The sequence below is a fragment of the Saimiri boliviensis genome, chromosome 15 (assembly GCF_048565385.1).
Source record: "Saimiri boliviensis isolate mSaiBol1 chromosome 15, mSaiBol1.pri, whole genome shotgun sequence".
Lineage (NCBI taxonomy): Eukaryota > Metazoa > Chordata > Mammalia > Primates > Cebidae > Saimiri > Saimiri boliviensis.
In genome coordinates, this window is record NC_133463.1 from 7,317,803 (window position 1) to 7,344,645 (window position 26,843).

The 26,843-nt window shown below is 42.1% G+C and overlaps 1 protein-coding gene across 2 annotated transcripts; it reads right to left on the reverse strand.

Moving 5' to 3' along the window:
• Window positions 1-1,791: 1,791 nt before the first annotated feature.
• On the reverse strand, window positions 1,792-26,843 carry OPRK1 (opioid receptor kappa 1). 2 transcript variants are annotated; one of them, XM_003940853.4, is made up of 4 exons: window positions 26,656-26,843; window positions 25,985-26,289; window positions 10,188-10,540; window positions 1,792-5,888 (listed from the first exon to the last, which is right to left on the reverse strand). In XM_003940853.4, exons 2-4 carry the CDS (start codon window positions 26,239-26,241, stop codon window positions 5,356-5,358), a joined length of 1,143 nt encoding a protein of 380 aa, XP_003940902.1. In that variant the 5' UTR covers window positions 26,242-26,289; window positions 26,656-26,843; the 3' UTR covers window positions 1,792-5,355. The 2 variants fall into 2 exon arrangements, with proteins under 2 accessions (XP_003940902.1, XP_074242754.1); XM_074386653.1 differs by lacking the exon at window positions 26,656-26,843 and adding an exon at window positions 13,366-13,540 and having other exon boundaries at window positions 1,804-5,888; window positions 25,985-26,068.

Here is a 26,843-nt window from a genome sequence, read left to right on the forward strand (position 1 = left end):
CCTCAGGAGAGCATGCATGTAGAAAGCCTGCCGACTTGGCCACTTTTACAAATATTTCTGCCCAAGAAGGCACCAACTCCACTGCCCAGTACGTAACTGACACCTTCCCTTGCTCATTTCCTCCCCTACTTTATAAAAGTATCCATTTCTGCTCCCAAAGTGAAGCAGCGCATTTAAATCCAGGATGCTTTGTTCCCTTCCCCAAGCTAGCTTCGGAATAAATTCACCTTTTCTTTATTAGACCTCACTCTCCCTAACTGGACTCTCCATTCAGCAAGCACTAACCTGCTCTTTGATTATAATACACCTTTGAGAATATGTTATGTTCTATTAAAATTGTGCTGCCATTGCAATATATTGCAGTTACTTGCTTAATTGCTTGTCTTTTGTAAACTGTAAGATCAAAAATATGTTTGGCCACTTAAGACACTAATAAATCTAGTAGTAGAACAGTAAAAAAAAAGGGGGGGTATCTATTTTGTTTACCTCTGTTTACTCAGAACCTAGCATAGTTCCTGACTGACATATATAATTGAATATTCTCTTAAGCACAAGTTATTGAAAAAGTAACTCTCATGTCTGTTTATTCATCTGTTTTATGTTATCACTAGTTTTCACAAACATGGGGACCATCAGCAGGAATCTGGGGATTGTATAGTGCTGCCAATTAATCACAGAGAAGATACGATAATGCCTAAAACTTGCCATATATTGAGTTTTCTTCCAAAACATTTCTCCAAAGAGATATTAAAATTTTCTTTAGAAAATAAGTTTCTAATGATAACCCACATTCAGAATTTATATACCCAAATACACAACAACCAGCCCGAGGAAATGATCTTGATTCAGAGGCAAACTTGCTGTATATTGAGTTTTCTCCCAAGATATTTCTCCCAAGATATATTAAAATTTTCTTTAGAAAATAAGTTTCTAATTATATTCCATATTCAGAACTTATATACCCAAATACACAACAACCAGCCCAAGGAAAGGATCTTGATTTAAATGAAAAACTATATGCTCTCTTATTTCCTTAGAATTTTTCTAACTTATTTTTGTACCTAGTTCATTAACCAGTCAAAGAATCCATTACAAATGGAAGTGGAGGCCCATACCACACTTGCACTACAGCCGCTTACGAAATTGACTTACCAAAGATAAACAGTAATAAGAAATTTGCTCCGTTTAGAAATGAGACTGGGACTTAGTAGTGTGTTCTTCCCAATCAGCAAAATGAGCCTTTTTAGTTCCCATGCCTACGTTTTGCTTCTATTTACACAAATCTTTCTTTTGTCAAGATACTGGGTTTTAAGTTGTTCTTTGTGTATAAAATATCATTTGGGTTAGAAACAGACCATTCTTGGCAGCGAGGTGATTTTATTATACTGGGAGCAGGGCAGAAGGCTGCTTGTGTTTTCAGGTGGGGTTGCTATTTCTTTATGCTTTCATTGATGGAACAGTTTGATTTTGAATTTTGCATGTTTTTGTAGTGAAAAAAAGTGGACTTTCATTGGGAAGGCTGCAGGTAACATTGATTCTGGGGTCCTGGCAGCATTATTGTGAAAACAGATGAATTATCCTAAGCGATTCCCAGATCTGAGAATTAAAGATCATAGTTTAGATCCCCACATATTTTGTTTTTATCCACCAATCACCCACAGCATTTTCATGGATGGAAAGTTAGAGTAACCCTTGTAGTTTAGACAGACAGTTTCCATTGTTCTTGCTAACGTGCAACACCACTGAAGTAATTATAGAATAAACAATTTACCACAATAATTGACTGTTGCAATTTCTAGCGGGTAAAATTTTGATTTTATTGCAAGGCACACAATCATATATACAATGCACAATTATCATCTTTTAAAGCACAAGATAAAAATAATATACATTATAGTAAAGAACATATGAGTATACTTTTGTTTCCGAGGAGAAAATTGCCTTAGGAAGCTGGGTTATACTCTTTTTGATTTTCATATTTATGCTGAAGCATCCAAATAGCTCTTGGTTAGAAAATAAATCTCATTGATAGGACACACAGCCCTGCACAGCTTTCTCTTTACAATGTTCCAATTTAAAAACAGCCAACGTGCTCCCTGCATTTCTGTGAGTTATCTTATTTCACCTCAGGACTAGATGAAACACCTATCAATTGTCTGACAATAGTTATACATGTTTAAGAACTTTTATTTCTCAGTACTTTATCACAGAATAGAACGATTTTCTGAAGATTTTATGTGACTCTTTATTGATTTTTTTTCCTCCAAACTATTTTTCAAAATGATGAATCATTTTTTAGTATTAAGCCTGGAGTTCTGACTTACATTTGAGAGACGCTCTTAGATCGGTAACTATTCTGAGATACTGAGTGTTTCTGCTTTCCTCCCAGTTAGAGTGGGGGGTTTCCTCCTCAGCGCTGCCCCTGCATGGCTGGTTCATTTCTCTGTGCCTTCTCTGACCCATTGCTAGGACCTGTCTTCCAGACCTTCTTACCAGAATGGAAAGATAAGGTTCATGTAGAGAATCGATCTCAAGGTTAAACACATGCAGTTCTGGTCTCAAAGAGAGACACAGACAGTGCCCTTCTCACTGAGGTCAGAGTATAGAAGCATCAAGAGATGAAAGATATTGGAGAGTCAGAGGGTCTGCATCTTCTGGAACGGTGATATATGGCAGTGTTTTTCCCGCTTCACAGCAGGACATTAGGACACAAACACTAAAAGCATGTACACACTTTTAAAACATAATACATTCGTGTAAGTGGTCTTTTCCCTGCCATGTCATCCACTTTATCATTCCTTTAAAGCAGTGCCCTCAAATGACATTCCTTTCTTCACTCCTTTTTCAATGTGGGGGAGTCAGTATTAACAAGAATCAAAAAGCTTGACATCTTCGTGGGCACATACAGCTACTTTTCTCTCCTTGTGCTGCAGACTTACGTATGAGGAGAAGCAGGAAAATCAGGCAAAAATTCAGATTCCAATAATGGCAATTAATGCTATGAGAGCATGTGGACTGCTAACTTAAAGGAAATGACCAGGCATGGCCGCTCATGCCTGTAATCTCCACACTTTGGGAGGCCGAGGTAGGTGGATCTTCTGAGGTCAGGAGTTCGAGACCAGCCTGCACAACATGGTGAAACCCCGTCTCCACTAAAAATGCAAAAATTAGCCAGACGCAGCGATGTATGCCTGTAATCCCAGCTATTCAGGAGGCTGAAGCAGGAGAATCACTTGAATCCAGGAGGTGGGGGTTGCAGTGAGCCAAGATTGTGCCACTGCACTCCAGCCTGGACCACAGAGCGAGAAGACTCTCTCCAAAAAAAAAAAAAAAAAAAAAAAAAAGAAGAGGAAAACACTACTCTGATTTCATCTCACAATCCTATCTCTGTTATATTTTGCCCTGGACAAGTATTTGACAAGAAAATCTCTTGGATTTTCCTGTTCCATAAAGAAGTTTTTGTACCTTCTACTTCACCGGGGCTTGTTTCTGGAACTATCCTCTATACAGATACCTTTCCTGTGCCATAGCCAAGATTTTTAACCACAGGATTAGTATAAACCAGTATTCAAGCCATTCCTATTTACATTCAGTTATAAAAATACAAGGGCAGCTAGGAATTTCAATAAAATGAAAAATACTCAAAAGAGCACTTCATTTTCATGAGGAGAAACCACTGCCATTCTGCCGTATGTCACCTGTGTTGGGTGCCATGATAATCTTGAGTAGAGGCACACATGGTAATATTCAGAAGCCACGTGTAAAACCTTCAATGCAAGGTTTTGTTTCCAAAATGTGAGAGTACGTACACCACCGAGAAAGTGCGTGGTGAACAGAACTTAACAGCTGTAATGATGTCTGTAGTTACATAGGGCTATGTATTCAATTTTTCTATTAAATTCCAGAGGATGCTGCCCTAATAAGATATAGGCTTGGAGATGAGTGTTATTTCTAAATTATCCCTTTTTTCTTCACAGGCAAATTACAGAAAAAAGCCATTACCTGTGAAACGATAACTTTCAAGGGGAAAAAGAGGGAATTTATATGTCATCTGGAAGTTTTAGCAAAATTACCCTAAATGTGCTTTTCCTGGCATTATCCTCAGCAGGGATGCCCTTCACAGAAAGCTGTGCAGGATCTGTCCAGGCTCCAGGAGAGACATCATGTCCTTATTCAGCACACATTTAGGAACAATCCTACTTCCCGCCGAGAGCCACAAAATAGTACCTCGAGATCCACAGAGGCAAAACACCTTCCTCTCCATGAATAGAGAGGAGCTGCGAATCACTATATATTCATAAAGAGATGTGGCAAATAAACGAAATTCTGCTACAGCTACAACCTGGGAGCGAGCTAAAGCCTCTGTGATTCATTAGCACATGAGCTATGAGCACTGTTACAGGACTAAACGGTGTTCGGGGAGTTTGAAAGAGATCATGCCATGACTAATTCCCAGCAAAATGTCTCAGCATCAACTTAGCAACTCGGGGGATATCATTAGTGTGCCCTCAGGAAATCGCCTGGCTGGAAAGCAAGCCCATTCCTTATTTGCACATGTACCATTATTTACAGAAGAAACGATATATATTTTCAGTGGTATTCAAACGACTTTATGTTTCTCGACAATGGGACATGCTTTATCGTAGGACTGTCTACCTGAATAGCATGCTAAGAAAAAAAAAATCTGTAGTTTTTGAGAAATTAAACCACGTTACAAACAACCTCTGAATGTTTAAATAATTTCATAAATAGCAAGATAATGTTCTGGTATAAGTGAACACCGTGAACATCAGATGCCTCAGATGTGGGTCCAAGCCCTAGGTAAGCTGGAATTCTCACCACACAGCCACGGGAAATGAGTGTCCACACAGCATACACTGAGCTGGGCATGAACCCTGGAAATAGTTCTCATTCTTTTGGAGGCCGTTGCTGTCATTGTTAAACATCTGGATTGCACGCCCACTGAGCTCTGAAAGAGGTGTTTCTTCTTTCCCTTTTTCCTTAAACCGAGCTTTTGAAGCCACGTTGCGTAGGAAGGCCACAGCAAATGGGTGTTAAACCTAATCTAGAAAACCGGCAGGAAAAGGCCTGTTACCTTGTTCATCAGGAACGGAGGGTCTGCCTTGCTTCTGTGCCCTGGAGAAGAGGTGCATGTGTTGGATGGACCTTTAGTCCTTGATCTTTCCACTAATCGCGATTGCTGTCTGCATCTGATGACTTCCGACCATGAGACGTCTAAAAGTTTATTTCAAATTCTGTCTTTTCATGTCAGACCGCAGTGGTGATCTGAGTTAAAGCTAGATCGTTCAACTCCTCTCTTCCAGAAGAACTGTAAGAAGACATCTCCACGACTAGTCATACTGGTTTATTCATCCCGTCAACGTCCCTCAGGTAAGCAGGATCCTGAACCGTATTTCGGACTCTGCTAGTGCTCTGCCGCTCCATCCTCATCTTCAGTGGAAAGCAGAAGTCCCGGAAACAGCGCTTGAAGTTTTCATCAAGAAAGGCATAGAGAACGGGATTCAGGCTACTGTTGGTATAGCCCAGGGCGATGCAGAAGTAATAGCTGGAGAGAGCCGCCGTGCTGTGGGAGGTGCTCCCCAGAGCCTCCACCAGGATGAAGATGTGAATGGGGGTCCAGCAGATGATGAAGACCGCCACCACCACTAGGACCAGTCTGGTGATCCTGCGCAGATTCCGATCCTTCTCTCGGGAGCCAGAAAGGAGCCGGACGCTCTTGAGACGCAGGATCATCAGCGTGTAGCAGACAATGATGATGAGGACAGGGATCACGAAGGCAAAGACAAAGACACAGATCTTCATGAAGAGGTCCCACCAGGAGTAATCATCATCCGGGAACTGCAAGGAGCACTCGATGACATCCACATCTGGAGGAAGGCGACAAAATCCACAGCACAGAGACCTGTTATTGCTATTACCATGGCTGCAAAGTGTTTGAAATGGGACTGTTAATGCCTTTGATTGCAATGGTCCAATTATGGTGAGATGACATTGCCTGAAGTAGATCACCAAATTACTAAAGAATATTGTATTTTATTAACCATCCTAATCTTTGTGCATGGAACAATGATGATAGTCACTGTTTACAACATACACAATGCTGTAGAATTAAGATTAGCTAACAATATTGCTCATCTAGTTGCAGAAGCTGGTTTGACACTGATGGCTTGCTGAAGAGCTAAAGAGCTGAGACATAGCATGAGTACTTATTTCTATTTCCATTCATTAACAGTTCTTCCAGACCCAAGGCTCTAGCAGTAAAAAAGCTAATGTCTATTTGTAATAAACTATTAAATATTTCAATGTAGTCACTGAATTTAACAAAAGCCGACTTGTTTGAAAAACATTAAGTGGTTTACAGGAAATCATTATGTAGGTCAACAAAAATTGATCTGAAATTTGTTTAAATATGATGCAGGTATTGTGATTTAATGGAACCAACAGCACTGGTTGCGATTAAGAGCACTACTGAAACACAAGTAGAGCCTTTGGAGGAGGTGGGGGAGAATCACCACCATCATCAAGGAAATTCTGAGTAAGTCAGGCACATTTATTTTCATTTTTACCAACATTATTATGTAACTCAGATAAAACAAATATTTGTATGTGATTCCTTAGAAAATTGCTTTATTTGTTGTGCTTCTCTTTGCTGGGTAGTATTCTCTTTGGAGTAGTCTTAATACTAGGAAGACCAGGGACTCAGGATCAACACCTTCTAAACAATTTTTGTGGGGGTCCCATGGACTCCAACCAGCCTACGTTTCCAACCCCTGCCCTAGAGAAGGCAGTGAGCACATAGCAGAGCTCTCTTTGCCCTGGTCCTTCCTTACAGACAAGGTGGTCGTAAGCAACACCGTGTGATTACTGTAATGAAAATATTTTCTTCTGACATTGGAAAAATCTGCTTCAAAAATAGCACATGAATATTTTTTAAATAGCAAAACAGCTCTATTAATAATGTTTTCTAAAACGTTTTAATGCAGTTAGTGGAATATTCCATCCTACTAGAATTTTAATTACACATACTTTAAAATAAAAAGGATATAATCATTTTTAACGATTAATCAAGATGACTATCTTAGAGACCTTCATGTTATCGATGAAATACCAGATCAAACCTTGGAGTAGTAAATGAATGCTTCCAGAGTAATTTGACATTTTTGATTTTTTTAAAAAGTCATTGTCCAAAGTAATATTACTATGAAGATGGTTGACTTTTGCTTTAGTGTTTATGGTAAATAATTTTTAAATCTTTCTAGTGTTGAAGAATATAAGGTATCCATTAAGCAACTTTTGATGGGCGACACATGAAAAAAAATCTGAGTTCAATGTAAATATTCAATTCTGGGTCATGACTTGTTTGTTGAAACTGGTAGAAGAGTTTCCTTGGAGGTAGGGAGCATGGTTTGGTTTGGCTTTTTATGCTTAGCTTCTGATTTCAGCCTTAGCTCTTTCTTGTGGCTGACCTCAGCTTAAATATCACTTCAGAGACATTCAGATGGGGGTGTGTATCTTAAATGGTCCTCTCCTCAGTAACTTATAGTTTGTCTACATTTTATTCTCACCCAGTCTCCCAGACAGAAGCTTGTCTGATCTGTAATTATGTGTTACCTTCCTGACATTTTTCTCTCCATCCAGAATGTGAACTGCCTTTGGAGAAAACCCAGCCTGCCTTAATCAACATTGAATCCCTGGCACCTAGGGCCGTATTGGGGACACGTGGTGCATAAAGAGAATAAATTGTTAAATAAATGAACAAACAAATACATACCACATGAATAACAAACCCTCGAAAATGTGTCCTAATTACAGTAGTTATTATGGAAAAGTCACCGGCTAAGCTAAGCTAAGCAGAAGCCACAGAGGGCTGCTGTTTAATTTGATAGATCTTTAACTCTGAGCTTAGCTTCCTCCCAAACCATCTTGCATGTAGTGGGAGATCATAAGTATTTGAGTGGGTGGAATAATCAACAACAGCTACTCAAAATACTGTTCGAAGGAAAAAGATTGTGTTCGGTAGCACAAGAGGGTGACTACAGTTAACAATAATTTATTCCATATGTCAAAATAACTAAAAGAGTAAAACTGGAATTCCCTAACACAAATAAATGATAAATACTCGAGGTGATGAATATCCCAATTACCCTAATTCGATCATTACACATTGTATGCTTGTATCAAAATAGCACTAGTACCCCCTCAATGTAAAAGTATTATGAATCCACAAAAAGTAAGCATTTTTAAAAAAGAAATTCCTGTCTAAGCATGTCATTTTTATTAAATGTTCTGTTTCAGGAAGAAGGGGGCATTTTCAGGTTGAAGTATCCATACAACTGCCTCAGTTGAAAAAGCAGACTTGTTTCCTTATATATTCATATCAGAGGGCTGCGGTTTCTGCTGGCTCATGTTCCAACATCTCATGGTTGTCTTCATTATAGAGTTAGTTCTAACAGCTAGACTAAAGCTTTCCTTGTGTACATTCATTTTGTTAAGAATAATTGTTTCTGCTTATGGCGATTATAATAATTCTAAGCTATTATAATTACAGTAAGAGCAGACTATGAACTCCCAAATAACATATACACATATACTGCAGTATGGAAATTAGAGTCAACATTTTATGTAAAGTGAAAGCTTTGCTCAGAAGAGTTTTTTGTACTTTATTCCCATTGCTGTAGGCATGAAGAAAGAAAATTCTGCATGTGATCACACTTTAAAATGCAAATATGATAAAGGAAGTTGAGCATTTCTTAAAATTTACCTAGTAGTATAGCTTGACACCTGCTGTGACTATGCTAGAAATTCATTCTGTAGTTTCAGAGGAAAAAAAAAAAAACGGCTTCATGAAAAAACAATCAATACGTGTCATTATACGTTTGTCCAAACCCACAGGAGGCACAACCCAGAGAGTGAGCCCTCCTGTAAACTACAGGCTCTGAGTGATAACGACGTGTCAGTGTGGGTTCAGCAGCTGTAATAAATGGACCACTCTGTGGGGGATGTTGATCATGGGGGGGGGATGCACCTGCGTGGGGGCAGGGGGTAAATGGAACCTCTCTGTGCTTTCTGCTCAGTTTTGCTGTGAACCTAAAACTATAAACTGAAACCTAAGCAGATTGTCTAAAAACAAACAAACCATGTACATGCAAGACAAGCTATGATTTTAGTGCCTTGCCCTTTCACTATAACCTGGAAAGTCCTCACTATATATAGTCAGTTATCTGCTTTCACAGGTATTATGGGCCTCCCTAATAAATTGGAGCATTTAGATACCTGGTGGAGCATTAAAAAGCATGAGTAAGGGCCAGAGTGACTGTTCTGCTGGTCTCTCCATCATGAATTTATATGAGGAACAAAGATGCTTTCCATAGCTTTACTTTTTGCTAGTAAAGCAAAACTCCTAGAACAGTACCTCTCACGTTGGCTGCAGGTCAGAGTTTTGTGGGGAGAGCTCAAAAATCTTGACACCCAGGCTATACCTCAGGTCAACTAAACCAGACCCTTTGGGTGTGGGATACAGGCAGCAGTGTTTTCTAAAGTACCCAGATGATTCCAATGTGCAGGCCAGAGTGAGAACTACTATCCTAGAAACACAAAAAAAGCATCAGTTGGCTGGTTTGTATGGGGTAATGCCTGATCTGTCCAAGATCAAATGGTTCTGCTCATCTGTGACTACCATTCAGCTCTTAACTTGATTCTGAACGGCCTACAGCCAAAGCTGTTAAGATAGTGATGTGGAGGTTACCTTTTGGGAAGAAAAGAGGAAAGAACTAGCATTTGTCACCAATAACTGATGTCCCTTGTTAGAAAATAAGAGTGAGAAGGTGTGTCCTGGAATTGTCAGGTTGTACTTTAAAATTCCACATGCCCGAGGTTTCTTACCTCATCCTCGCCCCTCCACATTCTAATAAGTACTTCCAGAAGGGGAGACAGGCCGGGCATCCTTTCCTGGCAATGTCATTATTGCATTCTCTGTTTAGAGGTGGAAAGGGACACGAAACGGTTCTATTTCTCGCATCTTTCATGAATCCAGGCACTATTTCTATTGCCTTTTGGCACTGATTTCCACAGATATGTGTGGGCATATGGCCTACTTGCTCCAAATTAAAAGTCTATATAACTTGAAGCTACATTTTTACGAATGGAGTGAAAATGACTGCTCTTACCTTCCCTGACTTTGGTGCCTCCGAGGACTATTGCGGAGATACCAACGGATGACGACAGCAGCCAGATGCAGATATTGATGATCTTTGCCTTCAGGGGCGTGCGGAAGTCCAGAGCCTTCACGGGGTGGCACACGGCAATGTAGCGGTCCACGCTCATCATGGTCAAGGTGAAGATGCTGGTGAACATGTTGTAGTAGTCAATGGAAATGACTATCTTGCACAACACATCCCCAAAAGGCCAGGAATTCATCAAGTAGACCGTGCTCTGGAAGGGCATGGTTGTAGTCACTAGAGCGTCTGCCAAGGCCAGGTTAAATATGTAAATGTTGGTTGCTGTCTTCATCTTTGTGTATCTAAAAGAAAAGAAACAATAGCATTTCCCTCTATTTTCTTTTTTTATTTATTTTTTATTTTTATTTTTTTAAATTTTTTTATTTTTTAAATTTTTTAAATTTTTTTATTTATTTTTTATTTATATATATATATATATATTTCATTTTTTTCTAATTTTTTATTGCATTTCCTCTATTTTCAAGTCAAATCCATGAGGTGAATATGTTTGTGTTAGCCTTTGGATGACTGATTTTGCTTCTTTGTTCAATTATTCTCATATTCATTGAGGGTCTAACATGTAAATGGACTGTTCCAGACATAGGGGTTGATAGGAAATAGACAAAGATCTCCAACTTTATCAAGTGTTTATTTTAGTGCTTTGTTTAAAAAAATTTAATGAAGAAGACAAAGAATATAGCAGAGAGAGAGGGATAGACATATAGACCTAGTACTGCAAATAATATAGGTCTTTATCTTGTGGCTGACAATTCACCTTAATCCTGCCCAGAGTTGCTCGGCTTTAAGCATTTTTCAATCACTATATTCATTTTCTTTGACTTGTTTAAAACATTTTTTTTTCCTCAGGGTTATTTTGAGAAATCAATCATTGTAACTGTGATGTCTTTTGAAAACACCAAATGGTTTTCAATTTTGATATACGTTCAGTTGCAATGACTAAAACACAATTAGGTTTGCTGATTTTTGTTCTCCAGTGCACCATTAATTTGTCATTTTGGATATATTACATAAATAGAGCAGGCTGAATTCTGCTCTTACACATGTCATAGCACTAAGCACAGTATGGTACAGTAGGAGGGAAATAATTCTGTCTTTCTTTATTCCTTGAGATATTTTCTAAGCACATAATATGTCTCATCTTCCAACTGAGAGAAGAACAATTTTCAAGGAAGGTCAGAATGATTGCTTTGATGCCTGAGTTATTCTTTACATTATAACATGATATTTAGGACAACTTAATTTTCAACTAAGACTGAATTAAGAGGGTTGTTTTGCTTACGGAATACTTCCTTAAATATCCATAGAGCATTAAATAAATGTTTCAAACCCTACCATCAGGTTTTCCAAGGCCAAGAGCTGAAGTATGTTGGGAAAATCCATATATTGATTTTCTTCTACAGCCTCAGATATGAAGACCTTGTCACGATTAAAGTGTGCCCCGTTTGATACATGAATTTCCACATGAGAAACAACTTTGAACATTCTGTGATAGAACAGAACAGCCCCGGCTCCTCTTGGAGGCAGTGTGGTCTCAGGCGAACTCAAACAGTCCTGAGCCTGAACTCAGTGGATGACTTATCTGAGTTTCAGTTCCTGCTAAACAAGAATCATAAAACCTAACTCACAGTTCATGAGACAAGGGCAGTAGACAGTCTGACGCACAGGATCACACTCCACCCTCAGCATCCACTGCCTTTCCCACCTCCCATCTCTTCTCATTAGGAAGTGGCTGTGTTTGGGGTCAGCTGGGAAGGCATTGCGAAGATGGGTACCAGAGTTAGTATCTGTTGGTTTCCATTTATAAGGTCTGCTAACTAAAGAGTGATTTCATCTGGAAAGTGAGTCTATTTTAAAATGCGGTTGGCTTTATACTTTTTATTCAGGCATTATTACATGACCCACCATAAGTTCAAGAAAGTGACTAAACATGGATGGCGAAATTCTCATGGCACAGGCTTTACAAAAGCAGAGATAGTCAAGCAGTGACAGTTACTGAGATAGAGCCACATGTTTCCAATGAGAAAGACTGAAATACTATCTATTCAGATATTTTCTTAACACTATGGTTTTACGTTTGACAAAAAAATGCATCTTACATACCTACCTTCTTCTCTCTCATCTCCCCCCACCCCACCCTGAAATCCCACATACTAGCAAGGATTCCAGCAGGAATCTTTGACTTCTCCTCTTGTATTTTGTGACCCTGATAGTCCCCTCTTTCTTTATGAAGTCAGACTGGCATTCTATTTGCCATAAACTTAGGCAGACCTGGGTTGTAGTCCTTATTTTTCAAACTAACAAGTATACTTTAGACCGTCACTAACCACCCTGAGCCTCAGTATCCCCAATTATAAAATGGAAAATGTAATATTTATCTCATAGAATTCCAGGGGTATTAATGAAAGCACCTGACTCAGAGAGCATGTTTCATTTATGACATGTTCCCTGACTCCTACCTCCCTTCTTACGTGGGTGAAAGGCACCAGTTACCACAGGAAGCAGAAAAGAATGTAGTTTCTGGGTAGCATCCATAGTCATATTTACCCAATTCAGCTTAAATATAAAGGATGAGAATAAAAATGAGCCCTGAGACCTGACAGAAAATGAATGAAATGATGCATAAATTACCATACAATATCATGTTAAGTATTCATACAGTGTAGAGTGATAGAGCTTGATTTTAGTTTCTCAAAATATTTATTACAGCCAATAGATTTATGAAACTGCATAAGACTTGAACATGTAAAGAATTCAAACCCCGCCGTCAGATCTCAGAGAGATGAATGCGGGCAATAATCACACTGACCACATTTCCGAAGCGCCCGCATGAGGCCCTCTGCTGTGCGTTCCCCATGCTCTGTCCCATGTCGTCCTCACAGTATTGGTGTCCCTATTCTACAGATGAAGTGACTGAGAATCACAGGATTTTCTTTAAAATTCTCAAAGTGATATAACTATAAAAGGCATAGCAGAAATTTAAATCCAGGAGTTTGATCCCAATTCGTGCATTCTTACATCTCCCCAGCACTCTGTAATTTGCAAAGTCCAGTATTTTGACTTGCATGTATCTTACTTGCTTCTCAAAACTACTGCCCGTCTAGTTTACCTGGGCAACTTAGGTCTTTTCCCTCATTTAGCTGAAGCAAGTTAGGCTCAGGTAGGTTCAGTGATTTGTTTGGTGTCAGCGGAGGCAGGACCTCAGTGGGAGGATCTGGAAGGGGCGACAAGGCAGGGCCCTTCTTCCGCGTTTCTGGAAGACACATGCTTATAAACCTGTAACACTATAAAGGGAGAACTCATGAGTAAAATTAAAAGTAATGAATAAACTATGAATTCAATGAATATTTATAGATAGTCTTCTGCGCACTACACTGGACCACTCTGTGAATGTGAATATAAAGCAAGGCAGTGACGCTCAGAGGCGGTCTGGTTGAGTCCTGGGGTATTGTTTGTATCTAACTGCAACAGAATTAGCCAGCCTTTTCATTCATTGTATGTCCACCACTAAAAAAACAAGCAAGCTTTCTCATTATGCTATGATATGAAATTACTTTTCATTTCACCCACACTGCTTTACAAAAATTCAGAAGCATTTTAAGCAAAATGGCACCATCTGGGTGGGAAGTTCTGGCTTGTGTGGAGGAGCTGGAGGTGGGCCCACAGCTCATGGCTGCACTTTTGAGCATACACACTGAAGGAGCATATGGTATGAAAAGAGCAAAGTCCGTGGGCTTTCCTTGCTAAGCTGACAACGTAACAGACCTGTCAACAACAGTACCCTGCATGGAATGGGAAGTGAGGGGCAGGCCGGGAAAGACGGCTTAACTAGGGAACTTGGGTTGTGAGCAGCAGAAAGGCTCTGGTGGCCAGGCAATAGGGCGGAGGGTGTTCCAGAGACTTAGAAATGCTCCCCAGTGACACCTTGACTCAAGAGCGTCCTACTGTACTCCTCTTTACAGAGAAACGAGGGGTGGCTTCAAAGTTGGCAGTCACTGGAGCTTGTGTGATGGTAAGAGGAACAAAGTTATCTGCTGAGATGTCAGGAACCAGTGTCACCAGGCAGGGTTTCCGGGAGGACATGACACTCGCCGAGCTAGAAACGAGGCACTCGAGATGGGGGAGCTGACCTTGCAACACAGCACTCTCAGGACTTCCTGTCCTTTCCAGGCACGGCTGGACTCAGACAATACACAGGAGGTAGAAGAGGTAATTATTGAATTATGAGCATGCTTTGCTGTTGGGGTGCATTGACCAGGTTTGTTTTTCGTTTTTTTAAATTTCAGTGGTGCTTCTTTAATCAGGAACTCCTTTTCACCTTCATGACAATAGTATAATAAGCTTTTAATCTTGATGATGGATTATCGTATACCTTAAAAACCAACACACTGTCAGTTGCACTGATTTCAGTCATTCTGGGTCTTCCCTTGCACCTGTCCCCATGGTAATGCACGCGTCCTCTCTGCCCTCTCCAGTTACGTGCATGCACTCTCCCCTATCTTGGACCTTTCATTTCTTTCAGCACGTTTTTAAGTCTCTACCCCATAAGCATCAACATACTAGACTTTGAGGATGACTGAAAAACTCAATATACAGACCCTGGCTCTGAGGATCTTTTAAACTGAGATCAGATTATAATATGAACTATAGGAACACATGGAAGGGAAAGATTGCTGTGTAGTGAGGAAGTCAGGACATGTTTTGAAGAGAAAACATAGCAGGATCTTGAGCTTTGCAAAAGATTTGGACAGAGAGAGAGAAGTTTTCTGGCTAGTGTCTCATTCAGAGGTCAATGAGGAAATGCATTTCCTGGTTCAGGGATCCTGCTGGGGAGTCTCAGGTGGCTGCCTGGGATAGGAACAGTAATGTCAGGCCACAGAGGACCCTGAACACTAGAAGGAAAAAAATCACTTTAACATTTATTGATGACACTATGTGACAGACACTGTTTGGTGAATTTCATATTATTTGATAAAGTTGTCATGATGATTAAATGAGACATGCATAAAATTACTTAGCACCAGCCTGGTACTTGATAATTGCTTAGTGAATGCACCCTTCATTGTCACATGGCGGCTGCTGCTGCTGTTACTGTTTTTATTCATTACCTGCCACAGGCCTAATAAGCCATATTACAATCCCATAAGATACCACTGCCCCACTTTTTTCTGAAGAGAAAAAGTTCCAGAAAACATCTTAGAAATACTCAACGTGTTTTTCCATTCTTAGAATCTATATGTAATAAGTAAGGGAATTAGGCTTGTCTTATTCCAAGGTTTCTTTTAAAATCAGAGAAATTTTATCAGAGAAATAAATTCTGCCATAGTTCAAGATTGAAAAGCATTCTGAGAATATTTAGCATGAGAAACAGGGCATAGCCCAGCTGGAAATACTGTAATAAATACATTACATACATTAAATACCCCCTCAATACACAAAACAATGTCATGTACATTGCGGAATTTTTCCATAGGCTCATTTTTGGGGGTTGGGGAAACTGAGTTAAAAGGGAGTAGGTGACTTGCCTGAAACCCCAAACTAGTGAGACAGTGGGAATTCAAACTTCAGCTCCAATATAATGACAAAGAAAAAGGAAATAAAACAGTAGAAAAGCCTGGTGATTTTCTAAATAAGTTCCTTTAATACAGCAAATACCTAAAGGTCCATAGAATGCACCTGAACAGATGCTGTTTGGTGAAAACATGAGTGTGATCAAATGCCATGGACCCACAGGAAGCTGGTGGCTTTCTTACAACATTGGAGCTGCCCTTAGAGTCCAAAGATGCCCAAGACACCAAACTCAGCAGGAGGAAATCTCTGCAGCACCAAGAAAAAGGCAGTCCTTTTCACAAATGATGGAAGATGGGCATGGTAAGAGATGAGTGTTGGTGCTCTTGTCTCTGTATTGCCAACAAGCCTTTTCCTGGGCTTTTTTTTTTTTTTTCCAGATGCATGGTGTTCTAGAGTTTAAGCGCAAAATGATTTGAAAGGGTAGGGTAAATGGATTGTGTTGGTCAAAGGATACAAAGCTTCAGTATAAGAGGAATAAATTCAGGGGATCCAATGTACAGCAGGGGGCTAGCATCAATGATACTGTACTGCTTATCTTGAAGTTTGCCGATTGAGTAGATCTTAAGTGTTCTCACCCCCCCCCCCAACACACATCATACACACACACAATGGCAACTGTGTGTGGTAATGACTGTGTAATCTGTGGTAATTACAAATTAACATATATTGAATTATTACATTGTGCATGTTTAATATATGTCATTTTTATTTGTCAGTTACACCCACCAAAGCTTGGCGTGGGGGGCTGGGGGAAATTATGAACCCTGATGTAAAGTATGGCCTCTGGGTGCTAATGACGTGTAAATGCGGGCTCCACGGCCCCACAAATGCCCCACTGTGGGGGCACTGTGCATGTGTGGGGGAACGGGGTATGTGGGAACTCTGTAACTTCCCTTCAATTTTTCTGTGAGGCTAAAACTGATTCTTAAAAAACTATTTAAAAAACAAAAATAAAATGAAGAATGACGACTATGCTGATGTGACTTCTCAGCAGAACTTTCTTAAAAACGTGAGTGCTTCACTAAATTCTTCAGACAGTTTCAGTTCATCTCAACGAAATTCATTGCTACAGTCTCTTCTGGAGTATTTACTGTTGTGATTGTAGGGTTTTCTTTTTAAAGGGGCAGTAGTTTATCAATTTTAGGGGAAAAAGGAGCCAGGCAGAGACAGGAGGATGGCCTGACCGCCCCACTGCGCCCCAGCCTGGGCGATGGAGAGACACTCCATGTTTGTTGGTTTTTTTTAAAAGAAAAGGTAAAAGAAAAAAGAAAAAGGAAGGGAATAAAGGAAAGGAAAAGAGAAGGGAAGTAAAAAGGGAAGCAGAGGAAAATGGAAAGGAAAGAAAATCCGCTGCTTCTCAAAGGATCTGACTTTGATATCCCTCACTCTGTAGTATTCTAAAAGAGTCACACTCACACAGAGCCGGGAATCACTCTCCTGCGTGAAAAGCACAAAGACATCAAGAGAATAGGCAGCCACGTGCAAGCAGGACCGCAGGCCGTCCATGCAGGGTGGCAGCAAGGAAGGAAGGGGAATGGGGAGCGATGATTCCACGGGAGCAGCCAGTGCCCCAGGGCGCTGCTAAGCTCTTCCTCTCAGTAGTCCCGGTTCTGGAATCATGCATCTCTGGACCTCCAGAAGGAACATTCTAGTGTATTCAAGGGTATGGGCAAGGTGAACGCTTCTCACGCCCAACAGTACCCAGAAGAAAACTGCACCTCGCTAACGGCTGGTGTGCTGTTTCCTAGGGCACAACTACCCATATGCCTAGCAGTATATGGATACTTAAAATTAGTTTTCCTATTTTTATACAGAAAGCTGACCTAGGTCGGAGCGTGGGCACATGGAGACGGGGACGATGCCCTCCTGCACTCTCCTCTCCCCATGGAGCCAGTCCTCCACTGGACAGGAAGCAACCTAGCCAGGCAGAGGGCACTGAGAAGATTCAGGGCTGTGCAAATTGGGCTGTGATACCGATTGATCATTTAACAACTGTCTGCCCTTGGGCAGTTCATTAAACCTCTGTAGTTGATTTCCTCACCTGAAAATGAGCTCTAACAATCTTTGTTTCAAAGGTGTGTCATGAATTTGAGCGAGCTCAACAGGATCTCAAAAAATCAGTCCTGTCATAGCTGGTCTCTGACTGCATGTAACTCCAGCCATTCTTAATCTGAGGCTTCCCTGTCCAGCTTCACGCCTTTGTGTGAAGAGAGTCCCTTTGGGAGCTCTCCATTCATTACATGGTTTTGTCATCCTCCACTGAAATTCCAATCTGCTTGGCCAGCGGAGAAGGCAAGCGTTAAACAACCTTCAGCCATTTACAGTATTATCCCCACTCCTAAAATCTATTCTTCTTATACAAGCCTTCCTTATCAAAGACATAAATCAGCATCCCCTCCAAAGAAAGGGGAAAGAAAGGACTACTGCAGATCTTTCTGTTGAGGAATAAATAAATGATGTTATTAATAAATAAATAAATAAATGATGTTATTCTGAAACCATCTCTTGTTAATATGTGATTCTAAGCATGCATTACTTGCACCACTGAAACCACATAAGCTAAACCTTCAAAAGACAACTGTCCTGCAGCCATACAGTTTGAGGCTTTTAGCTGAGCACAGAGACTCATGGGGCCATGACAATTAACTGCATCCAAATTAAATAGGAATGAAGGGAGGTGCTAACTGCACAGCCACGTGAAAACATTGCTGCTGAAGAGATGCAGCTGCATGAATCATGGAGAAGAGCTATTCTGTACCAAGGAGAAGCAAATTCCTTCTGAAACTAACTCTGAGGCAGGTATCAGAAAACATGTCAAGTCAACATAGCCAAGAAATGATTTTGAAGGCTACAGTTTTGCCTGGAGTCTAGTAAAGTTTAGGAGCTCTATACCTGATCACCAAATTGGTTTCTCGTGCTCTCGCTCTTTCTCTCTTTCTTTCTTTCTTTCTCTCTCTCTCTCTCTCTCTCTTTCTCTGCGGTTGTATCTTCTCTGATCCCTGCAAATAGTTCCATGAGGCTTTGGATCCCTGCAATCACACATCCCACAGGGGAGAAAATAATTAGGCTAATCCTTATATGAGCAGTTGCAATTCTCTCTCTCAAAACGTTGTCGAAGGTATACAAATTACTTTGAGAAATGAAAAAACGTCTCTTGAAAATAATTTCTGAAGTTATTTTGCTGCATTTGCATTAAAGAAAATATTCAAAGACAGGATCAAGAAAGTAAAGAAAGGTTTCAAGAAAAATTAGAACATACTCTATTAATCAAAGACTAAAATAAGACTGATGTCCTATAGGAAGGAGCAAATGGTGAATTATACAGGTACCATATTGTACCTCTGCTTTTTTAATGCCTCTGTACATATAATTTGGTGATATGATGTAAGGCATACTATGTGGACACTTGTGAGAATGTGGAACACGTATGTACACACAACGGTGATTACAACAGGTACTTCTAAGGAGGGAGAAGAAACTCGGGAGAGAAGAGGCAGGCATTGTGCCAGACACTCTCTCACCCATTCCATCCCACACTTCTCCAGTTCCAAGACAGCTAGACAGCTCTGGTGAGACTGAGACAAGGGCAACCATGAGGCCCAGACTGGCCCAGAGGTGCCCTGAATGAGTCAGCAAATGGCACATAACGTAAGGTGATCCCAGCAGAGGAAGCCTGGAACTTCTGTTCAGTGGATTGGGGAAGAAACACTCTGTCCTGCTATTTATAGGCAAGAAGATGAGTACTTTTATAAGGACCAAGCTCTATGCCTGGCAAGCTTGGGTGAGTTGGCTCCCTTTGGTGCAGAAATTTGAGTACAGGAAATGTAACCATTTCCACAGTACTTTTGCAGTTGTGTTTTCTTCTAGGCACCTTACAAAGTTCCCCTTTTGGGGAGGTTTCAATACAGCTGAGGCTGAACTGTAGGAAAGCAAAGGTCTCCCAGAGCAAGGTTCATGAGAGATTGAACCCTACAGGTCTGTACTGTGATAGCTTTTTTCTTAATACGTTTTCCCTGTTTATCCTTATAATTAATTTATTAAAAAATAAACATTTCCAAGAGTAAAGCTTTTCTTTAAATTAAACAAAAAGGACACATACATAATTATTGTGAAAATTGAAGCTTAACAGAATGTCCTCTTGAGGAGAACAGGAAGAGGATGGGCAGTGTTCTGAGCTGAATTGTATCCTCCCAAGATTCCTATGCTGAAGTTCTAAGCCCTAATACCTTAGAATGTGACTGTACAGTCCTGTCTGGTATCCTTGGGGGATTGGTTCCGGGACCCCCTGTTGGATCCAAAATCCATGGATGCTCCAGTCCCTGATATAAAATAAGGTAGCGTTTGCATATAACTTACATAGATTCTCCCCTATACTCTAAGTCACCTCAAGATTACTTATAATAACTACTACAATATAAATGTTATACAAATAGTTGTTATACTGTATTGTTTAGGGAATGATGACCAGAAAGACGGTCTGTACATCCTCAGTATAGATGCAATTTAAAAAAACAACATTTTCCAGCCATGATTGGTTGAATCCATGAACGCAGAATTCACAGACATGGAATGAGGGCTGACTGCATTTGCAGGCAGGACCGTTAAAGAGGTCATTAAGGTAAATGAGGCCATATGGGTGGGCCCCAATCTGATATGACTGGTGTCCTCATAAGACGAAATTAGGATACAGATGTGTAGGGAAAAGACTACAGGAAGGTACAGGAGGAAGGAAGGCAGCATCTATAGACCAAGGAGAGAGGCCTTCAGATATACCTGAAGGCCTACAGGCTGAGGAGAGAGGCCTCAGGCCTCAAGAAAAGCCCTGGAGACACACTGATCTTGGGCTTCTGGCTTCCAGAGCTACGAGATAATAAAAAACTGGGGTTGCTTAACCCATCCAGTCTGTGGTGCTTTCTTATGGAAGCCTCAGCAAATTAATGGAGGCTCTAGAAACCTGAGGTGCCAGGGAGATCATCGCACTGAGCCATTTAGAAGGAAGGAGGCCAGCTGAGTCTTCAGATAGGAATGGATAACTGGGAGAGACAAAGAGATACTTAGATTTCGGATTTGTCAGAATATACCTGGCAGTTATGGCCACAAGAATAGATGGAACCATTGAAAGGGAGTGCGATGGTCAGTTTCACGAGTCACCCTGTCCAGGCTATAGTCTCCAGGTCTTCAAACTCTCATCTCAGTGCTGCTGCAAAGGTGTTTGGTAGGTGTGATTCAAGTCCATCATCAGTTGACTTTAAGCAAGGGAGATCATCCTAGGTGATCTGGAATGGCGCTGATCCAATCAGTGGAAACCTTAAAAGCACAGCCAAGCTCCCTGAGGAAGAAGAAATTCTGCCTGGCAACAGCGGCCTGTCTCTCCTGACTGCCTGTCCTAGCCAGTCCCACAGTCACCTATGCCATGTTTCTGTGATAAATTTCTCAACATAGACATCCCCTACTGGTCCTGCTTCTTTGGCTGTCCCTTGACTAATACAGAGAATATGCAAAGTGAGGACAGAGGCGGGCTGAGAAGGCTCTGGAGAAGATGAGCATTTAGGAAACTCACAGGAAGAGGAATCTGAGCAGGGGACCAAGGAGAATGCCAGAGGATGCGGGGGAAGCCAAGGAGAGGGTCCTATTTGAGAAAGTGAGTTGGCCAAGCATGCCAGACCCTACACAGATGCCAAGTGCAAGTGGCCTAAAACGAGCATCTGAAACACACAGCAGGGCTTTGAAGGAGCGTCAGAGGGGAGCCCAAGTGCTCGGGGCAGAGGATCGGGTGGAAGACAACGAAATGAAGAGGAGGAATCACTCCAAGAAGCTTGCCTACCCATGACAGGCAGGAGGGTGAAAGGACGTTAGCCAAGGAAACTGAGGAAAACGGAGGGTTGGTGGATGTGGGTTTGTGATTATTGGTAAGACGGCAGGTGCTTGGGTGTGTTCATGGGCTGAAGAGCAGGTGAAGAGGGAAAGATTCCAGACCAGTAGAAAGGAGATAGCATATATGGTAAAGACCCCAGAAGGCAATGAGCTTCACAACCCAGGAGCAACAGTTAGCGTTGGAGAGAAGGAAGGAGAATCTTTCCATGAAGTAACACCGAATGCAGGGAGGATGGCTGCCAACATGTGTGTGTCGAGAAGCAGTGTTCCTGGGGGCTGCACTCCACGGTCTTGGTGAACTACTGGGTAAAACCACTCATGAAGATAATATGATAAACAGAGTAAAGAATATGACATGAAGATCATATGATCAGGTGGAGGCTTTGGGAATCAGTGCAGATTTGAATTCATTTTTAAAAAATGGGAAATGAAAGGATTGGCTTTTTCTGGAAAACAGAAGAGAGACACAAAAACTTCTAGGCAGAATTAGGGTCAGATATACTTGAAGGCGGTGACTCTGCCTTGACAAAGATAAAATTGATTTTATCCAATAGCATCCAACCAGCTGCATATAGGAATAAGGAAGGTAGGTCACTGGCTTGATCAAGGGTTAAGGCTTTGGCGGAAGACACCGGCAGAAATACAAGAAGGCAGGACACTTCAGTGTGTCGTCGAGACAGAGGTTTTAGTGATAGCTCATGGAGTCTAGGATGGTGAAGAGAAAAAGAGATAGTCTGGGAGAAAATGAAGAACCTCCTGGGAAGAAAGAATCCAAACGCTTGCAGAAGTGGTACTGTGGGAAATAGGAGCCGAGCGGATAAAAGCACAGGATCTGTGGTCAGGCCGCTGAGATAATTCTGGCCGCATGGGTTACCCAGGCGTGACCTCAGTTTATTTCACCTTTCTGTGCTTTAGTTTCCTCCTCTGTTAAGTGGGTATGGTCATGATATACCTATAGTTGTGAGGATTACATAATTCACATGAAGAAGGTAGCTTTACCTGCTTGACACATATTAAGTGTTCATTAAATGTTAGTCACCTTCTTTAAGGGAGTTGAACATGTATGAGATTGTGGTAAGAGCAGGAGAATGGATTATTTACAATGTCAGAGGTAGGGCTGCCTCTGGCAGGGCAGAGGGGTGTGCGTGTCATGGTGTTCATTAATTAATGAAAAATGAAGACTGCATGGGGAATCTTGCACAGGAGGAAGTCAGGATACCATGGGATTAGAATCCTGAGGGTCGGCTGGGCGTAGTGGCTCACACCTGTAATCCCAGCACTTTGGGAGGCTGAGGTGGGTGGATCACTTGAAGTCAGGAGCTCAAGACCAACCTGACCAACATAGTGAATCCCCGTCTCTACCAAAAATACAAAACGTAGCTGGGCATGGTGGCACACACCTGTAATCCCAGATACTTGGGAGGCTGAGGTGAGAGAATTGCTTGAGTCTAGGGGACAGAGGTCGCAGTGAGCCAAGATCACGCCACTGCACTCCAGCCTGGACAATAGAGCCAGACTCCATCACAAAAAAAAATAAAAAAGAATTCTGAGGGTCACATCCGTATGTATCCACACCCAACAATCACAAACCCCAAAGCCTGGTGAGTTGGGAGGGTGGAGTACTTACATTTTAAGCTCTCCACAGTGAAAATGAATGTGCCCTAATTATCAAGGGATTATGGCAGGTGGTACACACTAAATGATGAGAACTCTTGAAGAAGCTTTAAATCAGAAGATATGAGGCAGCATTAGAGGGGCCAGAGGTGGGAAAAACTATTCGTAAGGCAGGCCTAAAAGTAGCCAAATCTTTTTCCACAGCTTTCTCCCCAGATCTGAGCTGACCAGTCTAAATCTGCACCTGCCCACTCTCTGAGCATCTAAGTCCCATTTCTACAATGATTTTCTCTAAGACTGACATATGCTAGGAGCCTTTCCCATGTGAAATATTTTAAAATAGTAGTATCTTCCATCTTTCAAGCACAGCCACTCAGCCCCTTCAGTTACAGGGCTGCGGGACCTCCACACCCTGGTTCTGTGCTCAGCCCTGATGATCACCACACAAACCACTTCAGTCACCCTCTCTCCAGTCTTCAGTCTCTTCCCTTCCTGAGATAAATAAACCCAAGTACCTCAATTCTTCAATCCTCGAACCATCTATCATTATGAAATAATACTAAATCCTCCCTTTCCCTCTTAGCTGTAGACTTAAGTGAACTAGGTTCACTAGACATTAACCTTTTACTGTGAAAACCTTAAAATGTATGTGCTTTAGCCATAAGTGAATCAGCCACGTTTCAGTAGGTTGGCGCTCCAGGATGGCAGTAGAATGCTTCGCTTTTCATTTGTCATCAAACGTAACCTCTAAGTAATGAGAATGGGGTAAGAGAATGATGTTATATGAACCATCCAACTTTTTATATTTTTAGCTGAACTTATCACCTTAAAACATGTTTTAGTGTTGGATATCTTTGGGAAATCTATCCATTACAAGTCCTAACTAGTCTACAGGAATTTTTTTTTTCCTTCTTACATGTCAAATGTTCCCCGTGGAGTTATATTTGCACATAACATCTAAATGCTATTTTAGGATTCTTCACTCTTTTTAATCCTAGTCTGCACAAGGTTGTAGAGCAACTACAAAGCTCTTTTCAAACTGGAGACTTCAGGTGCTCATTCAAATAACAATAATATGTATCTATTCTACTTGAGCGCCTAAATATGATATGAGTAGAAACAGATAATTTTTTTCTTAGAGCTTTCTTCTTTCAATATTTCTATTACTCCACCACCAAAAAAAGGCTTCAGTACCAAAGATCTCCTAAAAATTTTAATTAAAATTTAGAATACAGTTGTCTTCTATTTTGTCTCTCTTTAGTAGAGACTAGCCCTGAGATTACTAATGACTTAGAGAAACAATTTACTTTAAAAATATTCCCTCCTTCTATAACCTTTACTCATCGCTGATAGAATTCCTGCGAAATGCAATAGGCAATTACAGAAACCAAGGGTACCAAGCTACAAACACTAGTTGTGGGTGAAATGAGCTTTATAATATGTATTTGGAGACTTAAATGATGGTTTTTAATGTCAGAGCATACATAGGAATAAAAGGCCTGACATTCTCAGGCAAAAAAAAAAAAAAAGGTAAAGAGGTATTTTTATTATGATAATTTTCCAAGAGCAAGATTCATGCTACTGTTTATGATATGGCTTAGAGTTCATACTAAATAAATGGCCTGTTTCAAAACTAAAGTCAAGCTTTAAAAAGACCAGCTATTCATCCTTTCAGCGTCCCTAGCCAGAGGAGTTGCACCCCTCCCTTATTTCACAGAGACTTCTCAAAGGAACACAAGCTCCCTACTCCCTCTCACGGGTGTGCTGACACAGCTCTAGTGCTCCAGAAAGGGAAACACATCTATCTCAAGAAGAGCGCAGAACAGGTTGGCTTTTTCTTTTCTTGTTTTTCTTTCTTCAAGTCAGAATCACATTGCTTACCAGAAAATTGAGCATGCATGTGAATATTCGGATATTTATTATTAGAAGTTGACCTAAAGAAAATTACACACACACACACACACACACACACACACACACACAAAACACCATAAAATAAAACCTTCAATTTCTCATGGTGAAAAACAAACAAAAAACTAGCAAAGCAGTTTGCTTTAGAGAATAAATGTTATTTACTGATTTTCCTAACAAATGAGATGACATTTGGTACTAAAAAGGCTCATATATGCATATCAGCAACGCTAGATCATATATCAACTTTTGTTTTATAAGTCAAAACACCAGTCTGAGGAGTCACGGGAAATTCTGAATTATCCTCAGTGCATTGGGTGGGCTTGAAATTTGCCTTAAGAAATATTCGCATAACAAAGTGCTCCGAACTGCTGCAGGCAACCAGGCAAAAGGACTAGTTCCTTTACCAGGAGACCTTGGCCCTGTTGTCAGGACTGTGGCACTTGCCCTGCGCGTAGAGTTTTCAGCAGGAACACTGGGCCCTAGGGTGAGGTGGGGAGGTCGCTCTGAAATCTTCCAGACGCCCCTGGCCACTCGGATTCTCCCTGTGTGAACCTCTCAGTCCTCCACCAAAAACTCCCGCAGGAAATCCTTCACCTCTTGCAAGAGGCCACCCGGTAGCGTTTTCAGGATCCTTCGCGGAGCAGAGTCCCCACCACCTGGCTGGCTGCCCCCACCGCCGCTCCGGTGGCAGGCTCGACCCTCACTCCCTGCCCTGCCCCGCCCAGCCCCCCGCGCCACGCTGACCCCGCGCTCACCGGATGATCACGAACATGACCAGCGAGTTGCCCACCAAGCCCACGACGAACACCACGGAGTAGACCGCCGTGATGATGACCGGGATGGCCGGGGAGATGTGCGCGGGCTCCAGCTGCGCATCCTCGGCGCCGGCGCTGCCGTTGCGATCCGGCTCGGCCCAGCCGGGAAACCAGGCGCTGCTGTTGGGGGGCAGACAGGCGCTCGGGGCGCAGGTAGGGCCTGGCTCCCCGCGGAATATCTGGACCGGGGAGTCCATGGCGGGGCGGCTGCAGCAGGAAGGCGAGGACAGGCGACACCTGCGGGGCTGCGGGAGCGAGAGAACAGGCTGGACGCGGAGAGGCAAACTTTGCTCGCGCCCTGGCCGGCGGCGCTGGGAACCCGCAGCTCACGGACACCCACCTGGGCAGCACGTTGCCCCGGGCAGGGCAGGGAGGACCGACCCCTCGCTGCCTTCCTGGCCAGCAGACGCGCCGCTGGGTGCGGGAGAGGGACGAAGAGCGCTCGTTCCTTCTCCCCCAGCTCCGGAGGTGCCTCCCCCACCATTTCTAGGCACTGGCTCCTGGTGGAACTGTCCCCAGACTGCCCATCTGAGTCCCCAAGGTCAAGCCCCCTTCCCACCGCCCTGCAGGGAACCCTAGCTAGAACTGCGCCTCGAAAGCCCAAAGCTCACCTCTGGTTCCCAAAGACAGTGAAGGCGAGGAGATTCAGGGGACGCCCTGGTCAGTGCTGAATCGCTCGCTCCGCGATCCGGCTCAGCCCTTGGCGTCACCTGCTCTCGGACCCCGGCCCGCTCTTGGCCCCAGGGCTGCTGTTCCGCGAGCGCAGCCGGGCTGCTGGGCTCAGTGCACGGCTCCCACT